Below are 22,076 nucleotides of genomic sequence, written 5' to 3'. Positions count from 1 at the left end.
TGCTTGACTGGTTTAAGGGTACCAGAGCATATTGAATGGGTTATGAACTTAACTAAACAAATAAAATTGTGTAACTACCATGATAAGTAATATGATGCTTATGCCTGAAAGGCAATGTGGTAAGTTACCCTGGAGGGGTACTTGGGCTTCTGAAGCCTTGTGGTTCTATGTGGGCACATGTAATAAAAATATATGAAACATTGTTTTAATAACAATACCTAATAACTTTTTTTTTCTAAAATAAAAAGAGTTAATTAAATAATTAACTAACTAAGGAAGTACGACTCTACACAGAGGGCTTAAACAAATAAATAAATAAATGGTTTTATTATATACCCAATTAATAAAATAAACCCAAATCTAAGACTAAAAGAAAGGTCTTCAGTGCTCTGAGTCTTCTTGTCCCTTCTTGATTGATTTGCTTCCCTTTAACCTTCCCTCTGTGTACTCGTTAGGTACTTAGGTTGAATACTTTTGTATGGTTTGCTAAATGGCTCTCTGAGGGCTCCCTAATGACACTTTTAAAGGCTTAAGGAGGCCTCAGAGGGTACTTCGAGGGCACAAAAAGGGTTCTACTGCACGTTCCAATGCTTCCCTGCAAAACACAAAAATACAATGAAGCAGTAAAACTAACTCACCACTAGACAAAACTTGCTAGACAAAACTTGAGGTCAGTTCAATAAAAAAATCAAGCAAAAACACTAATCTAACTAGCTGGTAGCAAACTATTAAAAGACAAAATAGTAAAACTAACTCTCTAACAAATTGTGTAACAAACTCATAAACAAACTAGCTACTTGAATCAAACATAGAACTGACTATTTCTTAACAATCTAATAACATGAGAAGATAATGAAAATGTCACCAACACTATATATAAAATTTTTTATCAATTTAGGTATGAACTATACTAACACAAATTATTAATTCTCACAAAACATGTGAACTAAAGAAAACCATCTAAATTAAATCTAATTAATTCTGGAATAGCCTATATTAGTAAAAGAAACTTAACCAAACAGATTATTCTAATTTAGTTGACGTCAATAAGCTAATACTGATTTACTCAACTAACTCACCACTAAAAAATATGAAACGTTAAGATCAAAATTGACGAGAAAAAGATAATGAACCTAAACTATAAACCAAAGAAACATACCACATATGCAGCTGAACAACTAACTAACCTTATTAGTTAATATCTAAAAATAACCAGTAAATGAAAACAGGGATCGACAACTTGATCTAATAACATTGAAATCGATCCAATCTAATTAATGCAGATTAGGTTATCTACGCAAGACGTGAGGCACACGATCAACACCTGCACATCTGGGTGAATGGTAACTTGTGCCGACCCATCAGATGGCTGAATGCTAACCTAATCAGAGCCAGAATTGAACCAACCTCCGTGATATAAAAAAAATCCTTGCTATATGATGGTCACGCTGACAAAATAAACAAAATAAACGCTGAGTTGACAGGACAAACTAATTAATTTATATGATAGGACTCTAATTTAAATAAAGAATCTAGGCGATAATTGATTGATTATAATTTGACTCAATAAAGCATTTAACCGAACTATACTACCACATGAAACAATTCATAAAAACTCATGGATACGTGACATGCAAAACACCCACTAACGTCTAACCAAGAAAACAAATAAAATATTATACTGACCTAAAGCTACCAAACAAACAACTAATTGAATTAATATAACCTACTTGACAAGATATAAAACTTTGAAATGACTCATTCAAGAAAACATTGATCTATACTTTTTAATTATTCAGCCTACAAAATCTGTAACTATCAAACAAAGAACTAGCTATTGCCTATGCGTGTTTGACGTTAATCTCAATGTCATCTTGTGATGTTGATGTCCGTCCTTTGCATTCTGCTGCAAAAAAATTTCTGAGTTAATATTTCGATTATGCAGGTTCCAACGGCTTAATGCAAGACTATAGTTCAGAGTCAGCACACTTGCTGATTGGGCTGAGCTGGGTTCTGTCGATCGGTCTGGGCATGTGATCGGAAGATCACGCCAATATGAGTGCGTTAAACAACACGCACATCAACGCAGTTTATTGTTCTCACGCACCATAAACTCCAGCCAAGCGTAAAGATGGACACAATTTACACTAGGAAAGGAAAACTAATATGATGTTCGAGCTAAAATTTTCACTAATCTATATGCACTAAAACCACAGAAAATACCCTATGCTATATGCAATGACAATGTAGAAAATAAATATGCATGTGATGATATGATCCTAAAATCTACAAAGATGGGGAAGAAGAAGCAAACCGTGATTTACTTCCGATGGAAAGGTTGAGAAAAAGAATGGTTTTTACCTTCGATCGACGTGTGCCTTCGTCGAGTAAGGCAAGAAGAACCGGCGACAGAGAAACATTAGAAGCAAGACAAATCCGAGGAAAAAAAAAAGTACTGGAGAAAACCGGTTGGGATCGAGAAGGAGTTGAAAGAGAAGAGAGAGGAGAGAAGAGGCTGCATTTTTCTTAAGAGGCAAAAATAGCTTATTTGCTGGAAAAAGAAGTATTTATAAACAAAAAATAGGTTAAAGCATATTTTCTATGGAAGTTTGAAATATTTTCAAAAATTCAAAAAGAGGTCTCCTCTAGAAAATGTGTTTTTCAAAAGGGTTTTTTTCTAAACTAATTAAAAATTAGTAAAACACTCTTAATCTAATTAAACTATAATTAAGAAAATTCTAAAACTAATAAAAATACCAAAAAATGCAAGGTTGAACCAGAAAATGCAATTTTTTCTCAAAAATTCAATCTCAAAGCAAATTCTTGAAAACAATGATAAATATGAGTTTTTAATGCAATTTTATCATGGATCATGCATAAATAAAGATGAATAAAATATGAATATTATGCATGATCAATAACCCATTCAGACTTGAGCTTTTATTGGGGATGGTAAGTGGTACAAAACTCCGTTGGATCATCATGTGATTATTTGAGAGCAATGACATCTCACTTGGGTCCTTAGTCCTCGAAGTTAAGAGGCCAAGACTATCAATGTATCATAGGTGGTAGGTTCATGTCTTTTGCAGAAGAGTTTAGGGTGCATCATCAGAATCTTGGCTATTGGTGGGTTTTTTCTCGGTTACAGACCACTCTTAGTAGATTGGCCTTAGTAAGCCACTCAAAAAATTAAAATACATGGTATAACAAACACTCAAGTAGACTCTTCTAAGGCTATGATTGTACTGCGAGTACCCATAAGAGGATAATAAAGAAAAACATAAAGCCTTAAACTTAATCACATTTGTATGTTAAAACTTATGTAAAAATATGCCATAATAATTCATATGCATAATCATGATGCTATTCTTGTTTTATGACATGTTGCATAAAAATATTTGTTATACAGGTTTAGTTGAATGCCTTGTGATTTGCTTGTCAAATTGATATTTGATTTTATGTGCATTTAATTTCATATATGCAAGCTTAGTTATGGTATTTTCTACTGAGACTCATTGTAGTTTGACCCCTGCATTTTATACAAATACTGGTAATGAGTGAACAAGTTAGATCAGTAGCGGGATGCTACGGGAGTGCCACATGAACCAACAATTTGAATATTGGGGATTTTGTTTTGTAATAATTGATTGTTAAATTTAATACTGATTGTATAAACATTCATTTATTTGATAAGTGCTTTAAACTAATGAATGACGATGTGTTTGAATACTTGTAACTCGCATAAAAAATTTTCTAAAATAAAAATAATATTTTCAATGTTTATAAAAGATTTGTCTATATGTAATGTAGTCAAATTGGTTTGTTTTTGGTGGTTTGGAACTAGATCTGATACTAGAAGGCTAAGACACACTCGTGCTCAAGTGAGCCATCTAATACTTGGTACAGTTGGAGCGTAGCCATTAATAAGCCTATTATATCATTACATATTAACATTAATGTTTTAAGAAAAAAAATCCTCAGATTTTTTGTTTAAAATTTTGGGTTGTTGTTACACCCTTGGTATTGAGTAGAATACCATTAAAGCTGGTGTTGGTAGTGGTTGTATATTGGTGGTGCATACGTAGGAGGATACCAGGTGAACATGGTTTTCGAGAGTTGTTTCGAACGTGTGAAGCTATAGAACATGAGATTTTATGAAAAAAGGTATGGGAGATCTCTACCAAATAAGTTCAGATCTAGGATTAAATAATGTAAATCTAGATCTTAATTCAAGTTCCTAGTTTAGAAACATGGATTGAGTTTATGAGCGAGTTTTGCATTGATTTTCTATGAGACTATGCAAAACTACACCGTATATAGGTGAAATTTCATATTTATCCAACTTCGAATCTTGTATTCTTTTATGTGTGTAGTTGAATTTATGATACTTAGATGTATATTAGTATACATATCAGCCTAAATTCATCTAGGTTCTGATATGGGTTTGATCATTGAGGTTTTCATAAATCCAAAATCTTTTTTCAAAAATTGATTTTGAGAAAAAACATGTTCTCTTATGTAAAAATATTGGATCTTGTATTTGATTCATGGTACGAATTGAATCTCTATGTTTTTAGCATGCTTAAATGTGTATATGCATGAATATGATGTGTGTTTGATGGATCAAAATTATTAGATGCATGTTTTTGGTATTTTTGATGAAAAACATAAAGTTTTTTATGTGTTTTCTTGAAAACTATATGTTGTCCTATTTATTTATTCCGACCAGCTATTATAAAGAAAAATCTAGTTTTTCAAAATAGGAAACTTATAAATCTTAAAAAATTAGAGATAAGTTTGAAACATATGGAAGCAATCATAAAAAAAATTTGGGCTCAAATGAATTCCGGGTTGGGAGAAACAATCTCTGCAAGTTGACACAAAATTTTTGTCCCGATAGAAAATCTGTGTAGGCTGCACATTTTTGTAAAAATTATAGCTCCTAATATATTTTGGATTTATGGCTAATGTTTTTATGTATGTTTTGTATATTGAAGAACAAACAATAAAAATCTTGTATTCTGATTCTTTACGGTTTGAAAATTAAAAATAATGCAATATTGTTCTAGAACCTATAATTTCTGGAAAGCAATCTCTCAAAGAACAAAAATAACTTATATTGCGTGAATTTAATTCTCTGTTGAAAATGAGTTTTAACTAAAGGTTTTTTTGAGCTTGTGTTAGACATACCCAGCTAACCTCAGCAAAAATCTCAAAATTTATTTCATTTTGTGTAATGCATGGCTGACGATTCTTAAGAAAGACTGAACGAGATAGAACTTAAAAAATTTAGATCTAAATTCATTTTATTCAGGTTATGGCAAAATTTCAACTGACTGGGAAATTCTGTTTATACAGTTCTGAATTTAGAACTTGTGTTTTCTTGCATGTCATGGTTCCAAAAGTAAACCAGTTGGATATGATTTGGTTTAAGAGATGAACCAGATGGACACATGACTTTTTAGAGTACAATATGTGGGCTTAATAAGGCTATATGATTGTGCCTTCACTTATGAACACGTGTTGATTTTTATGTTGTAATTTTCTATTACAATGCTAAAATGATGGTATGAATTACAATAGTGTTATGATATGCTCATATTTAACATGATATGGAATATGTGAAGCATGATAGTATGCTTATATGCACTGAATGCATGGTTGAATTAATATTGTGATGCATACATGAGGCGAGTTATATGTTGATGTTATGTTTAAGTTAATGCTTGCTTGAGCCCGAAAGGTGGCTATATTTATGCTCGAAAGGTGGCAATATGTGTGCTCGAAAGATAGCTATTGTTGTGCCCGAATTGGTGGCTATTGATCTTATGTGTGGTTAATTATGTTTATGCATGCATGAAAAGAGAATTAATTAAATGAACTGAAATATGTATTAATTATCTTGAGGCTTACAAAAGGAGTATAAGTGGTACTCTAGGTTTTATGAGATTTGTTTATAGCATTGAAGGCTACTTTCTCCAACCATAGAGAGAGGAGTCTAGGCTATCATTGCAACTGCATGATGATATGTATGTACTTCAGCTGAATGAATACTGATATATTAGGTTGGAGGTTTAAAGACTCTCTCGACAAAGGTCGCCCCATATCCCAGGACCCGAGAAGATGTGCAAGACCAAGTTAATAAGTCACAAATTGGTTGAAAACACACCCTAGGTCATCTTTTTCTCAAGTGAGGACTGTGTAGTACCCACAGGTATTTGTAATAGAGAAAAAAATTTGTGTTATGCATGTAGCTAAAGCATTTCATGCATCATCCAAGTTAGAAAAAACAATGAGTTACTCATATATTACGTAATTGATATTCTTTAGATATACATGTGTTAATTGTCAAAATTGTATCTAGTTATAATTAATGTATGTCATAATTAAGTTATTAAATAACTAGAATTATTTGATGATATCTTATTCTGTGTACTATTTTCGTAAAAATTTTCATACTTATGGATGTTTTCACCTCATATAATTTTAACATTTTAGATGAGGAGACTTGATTGGATAGTTTCTTTTTGAACTCAACAACTAGACTGGTTGAGCCTTGTTTTGTGATGTTATAGGGGTTTGGCACTAGACTCTAAGATTGACTCAGTGGTTTCAAAACTGCATGGCATGAATAATTTGAATTAATTCAGTGTAAATGATGATTTTTAAATTTATGAAATTTATTGGATTACTTGCTGATTTGATATTGTGTCTGTAGCATTCTTGATTTCACATTTTTTGCTATATTTCTATTTTCTTGATAAAGGGTTCTTATCCTTGGATGTCTATTAAACGCTAACGCTTGCACACAAGTTGACTCCTTAGAACTTAGTTCAGTTGGAGCAATACTATAGATAATACCTTACATAAAAAAATTTACTCTAAAAATTGAGTTATAAACTGGGGTCATTACAATAAAATTGCTCTCTCTCTCTCTCTCTCTCTCTCTCTCTATATATATATATATATATATATATATATATATATATATATATATCAAAAACTCGTATCTTCAAAAGAGTTTTCATCAAACTCGATTTGGACTCGCAGTTGCAGGCCATGCGTAAAAAAAATTTGAATTTTGGACCTTTAGCAATTGTTATTAATGGGGCAGCACGAGCACATTACTCCTATATATAACTCGGAAAGGGGACTGTCCAACCAAAGGAAGGTCCAAAATCTACAACCAAGGATAATCAATGTTCTTTCTCTAACAATCAAGTTTTTCTTGGTTCGGCCTTTACATATTAGATTTTTATCATTCATTTAATGAGCGATATATTTTGAATTATGAATTTTTAATGCTTAGATGTGTTTTGAAAGCGCTAAAAATCAACGGTCCACAATATTTTGTATTGTAATGTTTTAAATGCATTATGAGCCATCTATTTTTCACATTTTAAAAAACATGTCTATATATTATAAAGTCTTCGTGTAAAGAATATTTCTTACTAAATAAATTATAAACAACAAGTATATAAGGACAGATCGATGAAATGTTCAATGATCGGAGAAGGGGAGCCATCCCATCGTTGTTGGTTGTATATTTTGAACCTTCCTTTGGTTAGACCATCCTCCTTCCTTATATATATAGATATATATATATTTTTTTTGAATAAACCCTTCAAGCACGTATCGCAAATGCTCAAATGCCTACTCTCTCTCTCTCTCTCTCTCTCTCTATATATATATATATATATATATATATATATATATATAGAAAGAAAGAAAAACAAACCAACCGTATCCACTAAGAATTTTTTTGGTGTTTATTCAAAATTCTGACCTTAGAGATGTGTTCAACATGATTGATTTACTAGAAATTGACACTTGGATGATGCATTTTGGATGAAAAAGATGATATTTGAAACCTCAAAAATTTATGAAAATTGTAAACCGATGATTTTGAACCTTATAAATATCTATCACTGCATTGGACTCAAATGTTCTAAGTATCAATTTCTAGTAAATCATTCATTCTGAACGCATATGTAATGTCAGAATTTTGAAAAAACACCTAAAATTGATGGTCCCAATCCATATATATATATATATATAGAGAGAGAGAGAGAGAGAGAGAGAGAGAGAGAGTGGGGTGAGTTGTGCTTTTTAAATGTGAACACATGGTTTCTACTTTTAAAGCATTTAGCATTACCAAACACAATTTGGATCCCCATTCAACTCCAGTTCATTGGATGCATGGGATTCAGATCAAAGTTGCACATGATCCGGTCCGTATCCGATTTTTTTTCACGCTTAAATTCATTTTTTATGGGTGTCCCGTGTCCATCCAAAAAAAGAAATTGTTAGCTAAAAAACAAGCTAGCTTAGCCTAAAAACTGGAAAAAGTTTGCCCCATTGATAAATTTTAACGCGGTGGAATTCCCTGTTGCCCACGTGTGAGCCACTGCTTTTTTTCTTAGAACTTTTCTATCTTTTCTGCATTAGCCTTTATATCCCCTGGCCAATGCTGTTTGGCTGTTGCTTTGATCTGCATCACTAACGAACCAAGGATTTTTTTTCCATAAGGATGGAAAACTACTCTCGGAATCAGAGACCTGGGAGTGCTGGTTAAGTCTGTCGTGCAGTGTAAACCCGTGAGGACTTGACGCATGAGTGCTTAATGTGTTACATTGCATTTTTCAGGAAAAGCTTTCTGGAATTTTCTTTTCTCTCGAGTCGGTAGGTTTTTATCTCTCTCTCTCTCTCTCATCCAAGGCGGTGAAACTAAAAAACGACCTCGCTTGCGTTTCTATGATTCTGCATCTTCGATCCCTTGTATGAATTTGATTTCGCTCTAAGATGGAAGCTCTCGTCTCTCCCTTCCTCAGAAACCCGAACTTCTGCAAATTCTCCAAGACCAGACTCGAAACCCCCAAGAAAACCCGTCCAGCGTTCACAACCTTCCTCCTCCGAAGAAGCCCAGCTCGGAATTCGCTCAAAACCGAGATTCAACAGACACCCAGTTCGCGTAAAGATTCAAAACGTCGGAATTCGTTGAGGAAGAAGATCATCGGGGAAGACAAGGTACAAAGTTCGGATTTTCTTAGACACGAGCTTCCTTTAACGAATGGTAAAAAAGAATTTTCACGTGAAAATCAGGGAGATGTTGATAATGATGGGAAAATTGCTGACCATGGTGCACAAAATGGGGAAACGAAAAATTTGGAACATGAGAATGAATCGAGTAGTTCTGAATTGTTGAGCAAATTGGAGAATTGGGCATCTCAATATAAGGAAGACATTGAGTATTGGGGAATTGGGCCGGGGCCCATTTTTACGGTTTATCACGATTCGGATGGAAATATACAAGAAATCAGAGTGAATGAGGCTGAGATTCTTGAGAGACACAAAGTTCAATCTTCATCGAAGTCTGGAAATCGAGGTTTTTCCGGTGCCCATCAGAAAATATTGCGAGCGAGGTCAATTGCCAGAGATATTGAGGCCGGTACTTACAGAATTTCAAAGGACAGTTCAATTGCAAAGTTTGTGCTTAAAGAAGGGAAGGAAATTTCTTCTGTTGTATATCCTGTTGCGAGTCCAGTTCATGGTAGTCTCTCTTTTTCGAAGATTTCGCGGTTTGGGTTTGCTTTTCTGTGTGGTTACATGATCTTTGGTATGGCTAAGAAGCTTTTCAGGCATGGTGATGAGAAAGCGGAGGAATTGAGTGGTGTTGAAAGGGAAATGTTAATGAGAAAAATCAAAGCGAGGAGTGAAAGCGAGAAAATGGAGAAGGGAAGCGTCGAGGTTGTCGAGGATGTAGAATACGAAGAACCTGTTGGATTTACTAGGAGGCCACAATTAGATAAAGAAGAACTTATGAAGACAATTTTGAGAACAAAGGCTTCTCAAAAGAATGTGTTGATGCCTGCTTCTACTGACATTTTGACACCAAATAAGGACTATTTTGATGATAAAATTATGGAGATAAGGCGCATGGCAAAGGAAGCACGTATGGTTGAGAAACAAGATGCCTCTTCCTTTAAAGAGGGCAATGAGGAAGATCATGTAGCTACCCTTTCTGGAGCTTTAGAGAACCAAAGATTTGAACCTACCTCCCATGTCGATAATAAACTAGATGGTAATGTTTATGCTGAAATTGTATCTGGTTTGGATGAAACCATGACCAAGGAAGTATCCTTGGATAATGGAACATATGTAATTGGTGAAATGGTCCTGGACACTGAAGATAACCTTTCTTCTGTTGGATCAGAGCATGGAGTCACGGAAACTTTGACTGATGGAGATACAGATAAAAATGATTCGATGAGATCTGTAACTTGCGAAGTCAGCCATCAAGATCAAGATACTCTAATGCATAATGGAGAAATAAAAGTTCTTGAGACTCCACTTAGCAATTTACCATCTTCAAGTAGGAAGTTTGATAGAGCGAGACCTAGAATTATTATGTCGGTAGAAGAAGCAAGTGAATACCTTTCAAGAAAGCGTGGTGAACAGACTGACAAACATGTTGGCATGGACTATAGCCATAAAACACAATCTGAAAGCGTGGTGACGAGATCAAACTTTGGAGGTGAAATAGATGGTGAAAAGTTACACTCTTCAACGTTCAATACCCATGAAAATTTAGTTGCATATACAAGCAGGCCCATAGATGAGAAGAGTGGGATTATTGAATCATCTAATGTACATACTGAAGTCTTCTCAAATTCATCTAAAATCTTGGATGTAAGAGAACAAGGGACTGATAATCCTGTCTCACAAGATATCCTAGTTCATGAAAAATCTTATGAAGATACAAAACCAGCTTCAAGTCATTCAGAGGATGTTGATGAAACATACAAGGATCACCCATCATTGTCTTCATCTGCTTCATTTTCTGTTGATGCTGATGAAAATGCAAGTGAGAAGTTTCAAAAACAATTGGAAAGTTGGATTGAAGCAAATTTTGAGAAATTTGAACCTATTGTTAAGAAAATAGGGGTTGGTTTCAGGGATAACTACATGATAGCGAAAGAAAAGGTGCAAGATGAGCTGAGTTTGACACCTGAGGTAAACAATGTCATGTTTGGGGAAGAAGATGATGAACTCGAGTGGATGAAGGATGATGCCCTCAGAGGAATTGTGTTTAAGGTGAGGGAGAATGAGATGGCTGGGAGAGATCCTTTTTACTTAATGGATGCTGAAGACCAGGATAAATTCTTCAAAGGACTTGAGAAAAAAGTTGAGAAAGCAAATTCAAAGTTGCTGGAGTTGCATGAGTGGATCCACTCAAGGGTTGAAAATCTTGACTATGGAACAGGTATGTGATTATAGAAAGTTCCTTCTCCAAATCAAGTTGCTTTCTATGTTTCTTTAGATGATTAGATGAGAGCAATGATTGATTGACCTAGTCGACTCTTTATGTTGTTATTGCAACCACAAGCCTGATTGCAAGTCTCTGAAATTGGTTTCAAGTTTCAACAAATATCAATATTTGTGTGTTTCTCTTGGCTTTTTATTTCATACTTGACGGAGTACATATATAGCAACTAATTGATGGACGATTTGTCTTTTTGCCTCTTATATTGTTGCTCATCTTACTCTAATTTGTATTTTTTCTCAGCTTTTACTAGTTAGTTTTGCATGGTACTTCCATAGATAAACAAACCAAGTTGTAGAGTATCTTCATTTTGCTAGAAACATCTGGCATTCTTCTTCGTTTTCTTTTCTTTTCTTTTTGCTGTTTTTCTTGTTCTGACGATGCATATATTATATTAGATGGTATAAGCATCTATGATCCACCGGAGAAGATCATACCTAGATGGAAGGGCCCTATGATAGATAAGGATCATGAATTTCTTAATGAGTTCAATAGAATTCGAAGAGAGACATTGGGAGATAAGTTGGGAAAGCTGTCAATTGAGAAGTTGGATAATTGGTTGGATGATTTGAAGAAGACAGAACTATCACCATCTCCTAACGGTGTTTCATCTTCCTCTGCTGTCAGCAGACTCAGCACCAGTCCTTCTGAAAGTTTGCCTCTAGTAGGTCACAAGACGATAATTGAAAGCAGTGATGGCTCCGTGAGACCTGGAACAAAGTCTGGAAAGGAATATTGGCAGCATACAAAGAAGTGGTCAGAAGAATTTCTCCAAGTCTACAATGCAGAGACAGATCCTCAAGTTAAAGCTGTTATGAGAGATATGGGAAAGGATTTGGACAGGTGGATCACTCCTAAAGAAATTCAAGAAGCCGCCGACTTAATGGACAAAAGCATTCCAAAAAGGAAAAAGAGATATATTGAGAAGAAATTGGAGCAGTTAAAAAGGGAGTGCGAAATTTTTGGTCCACAAGCAGTGGCAGATAAGTATAGGGAATATGCAGGAGAGAAACAAAACGACAATTTGTGGTGGTTAGATCTTCCATTTGTGCTGGTAAGTGTCAAATTTGTTGGCGCTTGTTTTCAACTCTGACATTTGTTGGTACATTTGTATGTCTTTCTTGATTTTCCTCTCTATCAGCTTGTTTCTGCATATCTATTGTATTTAGTTCCTAATTAAGTGCTAACTCTATGTTGCGATGTTTCCCAGTGCATTGAACTATACACAAGTGACGGGGGTTGCGAAAGGATAGGGTTCTATTCTCTGGAGATGGGTGCAGATTTTGAGTTGGATCCAAAGCAATATCATGTTATTGCATTTGAGGACCGTGTGGAAGCAAAACACATGTGCTATATCGTTCAGACTCATATGGAGATTATTGGAAATGGTCATGCATTTGTCATTGCTATACCCCCTAAGGTGAGGCATAGTTTCTCTGTGATTTTAACATTTTAAGGACATACAATTTAATCAGTAAAGATGTAATTTTAGTTCACAGCCTGGTCTTGATGGCTTCTTGAAGCTAGTATTTGGATAGGACACTGTTTCTCTGGTCTTATTGCTAGGTGGACTTGAGATTTGGACAGTCATCCATAAACTCCAATCGCATATGTCAACCTGATTGACATGCACTAAAAGCAGCTGGTGGATTTGTACTTTCCAAACAAGTGTCAGCTCTGGAGGCATTTATGACTTAATGAAGTGTATAAAAGGATTATTGCCTGATCGAACTAAATTTGAATATTGAGCCATTGACAACTCTAACTAAGATCTAAACTGCATCTGCTTGAAGTTTTGCAATCCTAATTTGGACAGTCAACTATCAGAACAAAGCTTGAAAGATAAGGATGATGGTCATAGAATAAAAAATTGACTAAGATGGGGCTCCATTGGCTAGGTTCCATTGGGTGGGTTTGCCTGGGTAAAACCTATCCTGCAACTCTATGTTGAGCCTACTTGTCCGAACTTGCTGCAACTTGGAGAGCACTCTAGTTGGCTGGAAGCTCGATTGCCTGGGATCTAGGGATTCAAGTGCCATGCCACACTTTGAGACTGTACAACTTAATCCTTTCATCAGTCCTGAGCCTGTGTTTTGCAAACTTTGTGTATTATTTTAGATTGTAAGTTTAATCCAGAGTTACTGGAAGCTTGTAGGAAGCCCGCTTCCCGAAAACTCGCTTTGGAAGCACGATACTCCTTGTTTCTGAAACTTGTTGGGAATTTCGATTATCCCACACTTCTCCTATGCTTTCCACACACTTCATATATTCTTCTTATATGTTTTCTCAATCTATTTTTTATGTTTTTATATGTTTTCTCTCACGCTTCACTCACTTCCATGTGCTTTCTCTAAACTGGCAATCATCATTTTTAGATTTTGATAAAAAAATAATTCTTACACTAAAATATCATAAAATTTAAGAAGTCACTTTTATTTTAGTTTATATTTTCGTTCCATTTCGATTCTCATTCAATTCTTGTATTGTTCTTTTATTCTTCGTTTCCTGCTTCCTATACATTTTAGAATGCATCGCTTCTTGCTTTCACTTCCGTATCGTTTCCTGCTTCCACTTCCTAGTCTGGCAACCTTGGTTTAATCTTTTGTATATTTGACTGTGGCCAGTAGACATTATGTCTTATCAAATATCAACTAACTATTCTTCTTGTAAGTAAAATTATACTTCTTGCTTTCCCTTTTCCCTTGGTTTTTGTTCTTTGTCAATCCTGTGTACCCAATTCAGCATCAACTGAAGCTAACATGCTTGCTGTTGCTTCTATTATTGGTGGAGGAAGTCAGACATGAGTTGTCTGAACCTCCTCTGTTAAATCACTGTTTGATCTTTCTATTATTAAGTATAAAACATGATTTACATTGGATGCTTCATAGTTGTCTGAATCTCCTTAGTTAAAACACTGTTCTTGTCTAATATTTCTATTATTAGGTATAAAACATGATTTACATGGATTCTCTATTTTTGTCCTTTATTTAGTGCATGGTCGCAAACCTCATTATCAGGATTTTCTTGGCATGGGAAAATCTTGGGTTAAATTGAAAAGGAAAAGATATCAAGAGATTCTTGGCACATTAACAATAAAAGTATAAGAAAAATAAATATAAATATAAATATAAATAACAACAAATACATTGAAAATCATTATAATATTATGATATATTAGTAATAGATGATATTTAACGGCCTGTGAATTTCTTGTGATAAAATCATGAGAAATTCAAATTCACGGTTGGTTGTGACTATGATCTAGTTATCTGCTTTATAATGTGATTGAATTTCTCATAGGTCTTGTTGTGGTTTTATTTGTGCTTTTTAACAGTTCCTTTCCATATTCACTTGTAGGATGCGTTTCGAGAAGCCAAAGCAAATGGCTTCAATGTAACAATAATCAGGAAAGGAGAAATCCAACTCAATATCGATAAAACACTGGAAGAAGTGGAGTGTGAGATGGTTGAAATTGGAAGCAAAATGTACTATGATAAGTATATACGTGAGAACGAGGTCAGTATTGAAGGCATTTGGAAAGGATTAATCAAAGGTGGAAAGGCTACCAAAAGGTACTCCTTTCAAACGGCTACTTCTATGGTACTTTGTGGTTTTTTTCTTCTTTGGAAGTTACACCAAACAGCCACTGTTATGCACTGGTAAATTAGTTTTTAAAAAGATAAGTGACTTGGTAGTTCAATTTTGTAAGAACCAAGTTAGATTTTTGAAATTGTTCACAAGTTAGGTCAAGTTGCTAGTGCAGTCCCACTTACCATCTTGACACCGGTGGTGACCAGATGAACTGAAGAACTTTTTATAGTGTCATGTTGGTATGGGCCGCTGAGGTTCGGTGGTTGACTGCGGTATCTATGACCTCTCTTGCTCTATATTTGGTCACACTGCACAAACCTGCTATTTATTTTTGGACCTGGTATGGTTCTTTGTGTGGTTTGCACAAACCTGCTATTATTCTTCGATCTGGCATGGAGATGACTTTCTTTGTGTGGTTTTCTCTTCTGACTTCATCTTCTGTCTGTTCAGGAGACCATCACGAACCTCGACAAATTCTATCAGAGGCTGAAAGTAGGTAGAAAGTCACTGTTGAATGCATCCGATCGATCTTCAATCTGGCAGCAGCATACCTTTCTCACATAAGGATCAGTCAGAAGTTGTGGATATTATGTCATTGCAGAATCCACGTAGATATTGAGGTTGTGAAACGTGCTGTTTTGAGCACATAGATGTTCTTCAGGCAAATGATCCGGAGAAAATTGAAGCTGATAAAGACGTAGAGGGTTCGATGAAATGGAGCAGTTGGTGTCCGTTTGGTGTTTGTGAGCTTCTACTTTCAAGTATTTTAGAAAATTCTTTGGCAACTAAAAAAGGGTCTTCCCTACGAAGAGTTGAACTGGACAGAACATACCTGACCTGCAAGCATGATCCAAATAGAGTTGATTTTAGTTCTTTGTAACTTGTCTGAGGCTACCACCGAGGTGGTATCCCATGTGGTAAGCGGGGTCCTGTGCCAAGCTGAAGGCCCAGGTTCGAATCCCTCTGCCACATGGGGCTTAAGAGTTATCTGGTAGCGGTCTGCCTAACCCCAGCTTGCCTTTCAAAAAAAAATGTCTGAGGCTGAAGGATTCTAGGTAGGTAGGCTGGCCACGTCAATTCAAGTAGGAGATTGGCACTTTTTGGGGACAAAGGTGGTACTGTATTTGTGAATGTCTTCATGTGCCATTTTTTTTAAAGGTGGTTTTCACATTTTGGGGACATTCGCAACTATGACTTGCGAAGGTCGTACTGTATTTGCAGATGTCTTGCCTGAGTCATTTTTTTTAAGAGATAAAATGCAGCGAGATTTTACCATACTTAACTTGGCTACAGCATTTTGAAAGAGATAAAGAGGACGCAACAGATGCTGAAGAGACGAACGTTCCTGAAACCCCCTTACCATCTTCAAGTAGGAAGTCATATGGAATGAAGCCTAGAATTATAACTTGGTGTTCTTAATGGATTATGCAAGTTGCATGTGGTGCATTCAAGATAACCTATGATGGTGTTCTCTCTAGTGCATGTTAGACTCCAAGATCAAAAGGAGTAAGAGGGCAAGACATTTTGTTACGTATTGAGTAAATCATACTTCCTATATATTCCATAAAGAAAAATGGTTGAATATCATTCTGGATAAAAAGGTCCCATGACAATCAAATGTAGACAGGTTTCTTAGTTAGACATGGACTTGGAGCTTGGTTGAACCAATAGGGGTACTCATATTAAATGAGTAGCAAGGGGAATTAACCAAGACTTGACCAGCCAGTTGGAATGGATCATGGAGTTGGCTTTTCCTGTGGTACATGCTGATGAGCTTTCCGTCCCTCGTTCCTAAAGCAAGAAAACGTTTGGTCGGTCTACGGTGGTCCACTGGCCTCCATAGGCTCAGAGATGGATCTGAACAGGGCCGAGCCAGAGGTTCAACATCCCTAGTGGTGAAATTTTGGCATACAAAAGAATTGCACTCCTTGGAGTTTATTTCTAGATTTTTTCACAAAAAACATTCTTGAAATTGTACCACTTTGTATAATTTACACTTTTAAGAATAAAAATCTCATTCCCCGTTCACCATTCTTTAAGAGACCATCTTCACGTACCATTGCCAATTCTCTCTCTCCAGCTCTTCCAAAACGATTAGGTTCAGAATTGCAATTGACCAGGATGAGTGCTAATTAGTGTGCCAATTACAATTCCAGAGAAAAACATGAATTCAAGAAAGTCTTACAGTTTGGAAAACATGGAGCTAATTCAATAAAATCCACAGTAACTGGATACAAGCGTAACAAGCTCTTAGCATTCAATTCATTTTCAGTATCAAGAAGGCCTTTGAGCTGCACGATCAAGATTATCTAAAACGGTATAACCCTCATATATTCATCAACAAATGAATTTTTAACATTATTCCTGCACACTACACGAAAACTGCTGAAACATGAAGGTTGTTTGCTGGTCTAGAAAGTGTTAATGGGTGTTACAATCGATCCATAGCAACAGCTGAAACCTCTGGCTGCAGTCTTGGAACCCATTGTTACAACATGATTATCTGAAAGGTTACACTGGCACCCTCTTGGGTCGGTATCGATCCAAAAACTGCAATGCATCATCAAAGTATCAAAACACCCTGATCTGGGACACACACACCAAATGTCAAAAGCTCAAACTGTCATTACCGATGAGATAAATGGTTGCTGGAATATCCAACCAATAACAGGTATTCGCTGCAAAAAGACAGCAAGTGTCGGCCAAAAACCACTGTGGGAACAGAGGCAGTCAGCATTCAAAGTCAAATTGAAGATCTATAATAACAGATAAAAGCACTGTAAGAACCTGAAGAGTACGATGAATCCATATGATTCGAGGATCATGCCTATGATAGGCCATCCAATAAGAACTAAGAAGAAGCCCAAGCCAAAAGCAATTGTACCCTGTCATCACATACACGATCAGGTACTCATCAAGAGAGGTGCAACAATGAGGAATTTAAACGATTGATCAAAGCACTAAACCTTGTAATTCTGTCGTTTCATGAAAAACTGCATGGTGGATTTCAGTCCAATGGTTAACATCACACCTGACAAGAAGAGTATCTGAAAGGAATCAAACAGATTATCAGTAGTTAAGCCAACAAGGCACCAGAAAAAAGGGAAAAAATCAACGTAAGATAAAACTAAATGGTCACACCTCATGTGTTACTTACGTTTCCCATGGCTAGAAGCCCTTTGTCAAAAAAGAACAAGATCCCCAAAAAGGAGAAAAAAATGCCAAATCCCGTCAATCCAAGCCCAATTTCTGTTGAATAATAAATTATCAAATTATGTCATCACATCATGTAGCAAAAGTATTCATCTGAACAAGGACACTCTACCAAGTTTCATCAAAATATCAAAGCTTGATGCAAGTAACTATATGAATATTCCCCCATCTGCACTTCCAGTAGTAGAAAACGCTAAAAAAGCAGTCAATTATTCCCTCAATTATCTTAATAATAAAAATGGAAAAAGCAAAATTGCCTGTATACACGCATCGATAGTAACAATTTTTAAATTAAAGTGAAAATTTCTCAAAAATGTGATTGAAGCATCTCTAGAAGAAAAAAATGGCATATGTGATTTTACATCCCTTTAACCAATATCTTCAAAACCTCAACAGTAAAGAATCAAATGGTTATGGCTTTTGCATTCAGCTTAAAAATCAAGGGGAAAAATTAAAGGTAAGACCATGGAAGGTCAGGTTTTAAGTGTCTTCTACATTCTAATATCCAATTTGCATGCACTACCTGTATGCCAACAAGAAATAAAAGAATTCAGAGGAATGCATTTAAGCAGCATCAAGAATCAAAATTTCACAACGTGCATACTATTTGGTATACAAACAAGCCTCCAAACCAAGATACTGATTGAAAATAATGACTAAAAGCTTCAACACGTGAATTCATGATCAGATACCCATGCTGCAAACCTACAACAGACAAGTAGGTCACGAGCTAATGAGATTGGGTAACTTGATTCAGGGTATGGTAATGTTGTGCATGACATGGATGAGCAATGAAAAAAATACATATTTTATCCCAAATTTCCAGTAACATGTTAAATGATTATGAATTGAGGAGTAATGTTTGCTACCCTCATGGGTAAAAAATAAAAAAATGTGTTGTGATCTACATATTAAGTTTAGCAGAGATTGACCTTTGGATCATGTTTTTTTGACGTATATGTCAGATTTTACGAGGGTTGAAAAATCAACAATCTACAATATACCAAATTTTCAAACCTCAAAAAACATATTTGTACGTCGAAAAACTATGATCCAAGGGCCGAGTCCTACTATCTTGACCATGCTGAACAAATTCATGGGGTCAGATTTGGTCAAAACAATATTTCCATATGAATTCCAACTAGGGGGTCCCTTACCCATGATAGTAGCAAATGCTATCCCATGAATTGTATAGCACAAAAATGGCAATTATTTAAATAGTCAATCATATTCAGACCATGAAAAAATAATAAAAAAAATGAGTGAAATAAACAATCCTATGGTACCCGGACACTCATTTGCTCTCCATACCCGTGTCGACACACGTCGACAACCGGACATGCCATTTTACCCTCCATACATACAAATTTGTATTTAATTTATAATTATATTTTAGATCATAGCATATATATATATATATAGCCGTGTCCCCATACCCACACTTTTTTGAATTGTCATGTCGTACCCTTAAGAAATCTTTGAAATATGCCTTCTGAAATCCTGCAGCAAAGTGTGTGAGAAGAGGAAGAAGAAGCCAACGTTGGAATAGAGGAGTAGTCCACGATTTTTTTCCACATGGCTGCCTCCTGTTTCATTAGTATTTAATATGAATGATTAGGGTTTGGTATTTTACCAGAATACCCTTAATCTATGTCACATAGGTGCGGATGCGGGTACGGGTGAGGATGCAACACTTTAAAAAAACTTGGGTGCTGGGGGTGCGGGGAGGATATATATATATATATATATATATATATATATATATATATATATATATATATATATATATATATATATATATTAACAGTTTTAAGTTAACACTACATGTATTTGTGTGCATTTATGTATTTATATATAGAATATAGAAGGGTTAACTGAATCTACTTTTGGATAGAAATGGACCTCAGTGTGGTTGACTTCACCTAACACAAAGGAAGTTGTGTCCAAGTGTCGCACCCGCAATGTGGGTGGGGGTGCAGTGCCCTGTTAGAAGAGTTCGTGTGACATAGCCCTTAATACAAACACTTTTTACATAATATTTTTACATATTGGATCGGATCTGTATGAAACCCGATCCAAAATATCTACATATCATTTTTCTTACAGCCTCCCTCAAGCTGTACACGTAGATTGGATCATGGACAGATTGCTCTTTAAGAACCAGAACCTTGCACTTGTAAGCACCTTGGTAAGAATATCAGCCACTTGATTATTGAAATCAACATACTTCGCTTTAATCTCTCTATCCTCAATTTTCTCTCAAATAAAATGTTGATCTAGTTGAATGTGCCTTGTTATGCCATGATGAATAGGATTCAACGAAATTTTAATAGCACTCAAATTGTCGCAATATATAATGGAGCATCCAACTTTCTGATTTAAAGTAGTCAAACTGTGACAAATCCAAGTGACTTCAGCAGCAAAGGATGCCATAGAACGATACTCCACTTCTGCACTTGATCTAGCCACAGTGCGTTGCTTCTTGCTACTCCAAGATATCATATTACTTCCCAACTTCCCAAGAAAACACAATATCCTGACATAGATCTCCTCATATCAAGATCTCTTGCTTAATCTGCATCCGTGAAGCCAAAAATAATTAAAGGATCTCATTTATTTGGCAGATATCGTAATCCATTGCTAAGTGTGCCCTTAATATACCTTAGAATATGCTTTACAACTTTTATATGCCCTTCTCTAGGATCATGCATAAATTGTGATAATTGACTGACTCCATAAGCAATACCTGGACGAGTGAAACTCAGGTATTGTAGTGCTCCCACTATGCTCTTATAGGTCGTCACATCTTGAATGGGCTAACCTTCATCAATTCCCAATTTCTCATTAACAGGCACGGCCGTGGAGATCAGTTTACATTCTTTCATTCTAGTCTAGTTGAGTAGATCTATGGCATATTTAGTTGGGAGAGGAACATCCGATTTGCAATTCGATTGACCTCTACTCCTAGAAATATTTGAGGTTCCCCAAATCCTTCATCTGAAAACTCCCTTTCAAATATTCCTTCAATTCTGCCATATGATGACCAGAACTTCCAGTATCACAATATCATCCACATATATTAACAGGATAGTAATTTCATGCTTTCCAATGCAAGTAAAGAGAGAATAATCTACTTGACTTCTTTGAAAACCACGTCTTTAGATTTCATCAAAAAATCTTTGAAACTAGGCTCTTGAAGCCTGATTCAGTCCATACAATGATCTCTGTAAAAGGCACACTTTACTCGTCGGATCCCCTTCAGCAAAGCCCAGAGGTTGTTCCATATAGACCTCTTCTTTAAGCTCTCCGTGAAGAAAAGCGTTCTTTACATCCATATGATGCATTCTCTAATCATACATCATGGCAAGGCAAAACACCAATTGTATGGTTCTCATTTTGATCACAGGGCTGAAAGTTTCATCATAGTCTAGTTTGTGTCTTGTGTACCTTTTTGCTACAAGACGAGCTTTATACCTCTATACTTCTGTCTGCCTTCAGCTTTACCTTATACACCCATTTGCTGTCAACCACATTTTTGCCAATAGGTTTGTCCACTATCTTCCATGTTGGATACACATGCAATGCACACATTTTTTCATTCATGGACTCAATCCAACGATAGTCTTTTGCTACCTCTAAGTAATGTTTGGGTTCTTTGATCTCCATCGTTATGTGAAAATATATCTGATAATCAAGACTAAAAGCATTATAACTCATCCACCTGTCAATAGGATGTCGTTCTCGGGTTGATCTGCACATTTCAGCCTGTGATTCTTATTCACCAGCATCAGGGTTTACTTCAACATTTGCATGAGCATACTGACTTGTCTCCTGCTGAACAAAGTTGTCCACCACTTCCCTTGCTCATCTGTGATAGACCTGTCTTATCATTTGGGATAGGGGTATTTGCTGAAAATAGATCTGCTGCTACAATATTATGTTCATCACT

General features: G+C 35.7%; 2 protein-coding genes across 4 annotated transcripts in view; one reads left to right on the top strand and one right to left on the bottom strand.

Moving 5' to 3' along the window:
* Nucleotides 1-8,483: 8,483 nt before the first annotated feature.
* LOC149814731 (uncharacterized) lies at nucleotides 8,484-16,350 on the top strand. Its single transcript, XM_089988490.1, has 5 exons — nucleotides 8,484-11,263; nucleotides 11,722-12,377; nucleotides 12,534-12,743; nucleotides 14,681-14,895; nucleotides 15,365-16,350. The coding sequence occupies exons 1-5, from the start codon at nucleotides 8,803-8,805 to the stop codon at nucleotides 15,402-15,404; spliced, it is 3,582 nt and encodes a 1,193-aa protein (XP_089844616.1). The 5' UTR covers nucleotides 8,484-8,802; the 3' UTR covers nucleotides 15,405-16,350.
* A 714-nt stretch (nucleotides 16,351-17,064) lies between these two features.
* Nucleotides 17,065-22,076, bottom strand: part of LOC149814729 (vesicle transport protein GOT1-like) — a 48,342-nt gene continuing 43,330 nt past the window's right edge. For all 3 annotated transcript variants that reach the window (XM_089988492.1, XM_089988491.1, XM_089988493.1), the window contains 5 exons: nucleotides 18,072-18,163; nucleotides 17,881-17,961; nucleotides 17,702-17,799; nucleotides 17,545-17,626; nucleotides 17,065-17,464 (listed from right to left, as the gene is read on the bottom strand). In XM_089988492.1, the coding sequence (XP_089844618.1) occupies nucleotides 17,426-17,464; nucleotides 17,545-17,626; nucleotides 17,702-17,799; nucleotides 17,881-17,961; nucleotides 18,072-18,163 (392 nt within the window). In that variant the 3' untranslated portion in view covers nucleotides 17,065-17,425. The remainder of the gene's footprint in view (nucleotides 17,465-17,544; nucleotides 17,627-17,701; nucleotides 17,800-17,880; nucleotides 17,962-18,071; nucleotides 18,164-22,076) is intronic.

Source organism: Nuphar pumila, chromosome 15, assembly GCF_984573655.1.
Source record: "Nuphar pumila chromosome 15, dmNupPumi1.hap1.1, whole genome shotgun sequence".
NCBI classification, from domain to species: domain Eukaryota; kingdom Viridiplantae; phylum Streptophyta; class Magnoliopsida; order Nymphaeales; family Nymphaeaceae; genus Nuphar; species Nuphar pumila.
Note: the sequence above shows the minus strand (reverse complement) of the source record. Positions and strands in the feature narration are given on the sequence as shown.

What these genes read in the sequence shown, in the direction of transcription:
- LOC149814731 (XM_089988490.1), top strand. Translation starts at nt 8,803, where the DNA reads ATGGAAGCTCTCGTCTCTCCCTTCCTCAGAAACCCGAACTTCTGCAAA. An exon ending in TCATTGCTATACCCCCTAAG is followed by an intron (nt 12,744 to 14,680) that starts GTGAGGCATAGT and finishes ATTCACTTGTAG; the next exon opens with GATGCGTTTCGAGAAGCCAA. An exon ending in GGTGGAAAGGCTACCAAAAG is followed by an intron (nt 14,896 to 15,364) that starts GTACTCCTTTCA and finishes CTGTCTGTTCAG; the next exon opens with GAGACCATCACGAACCTCGA.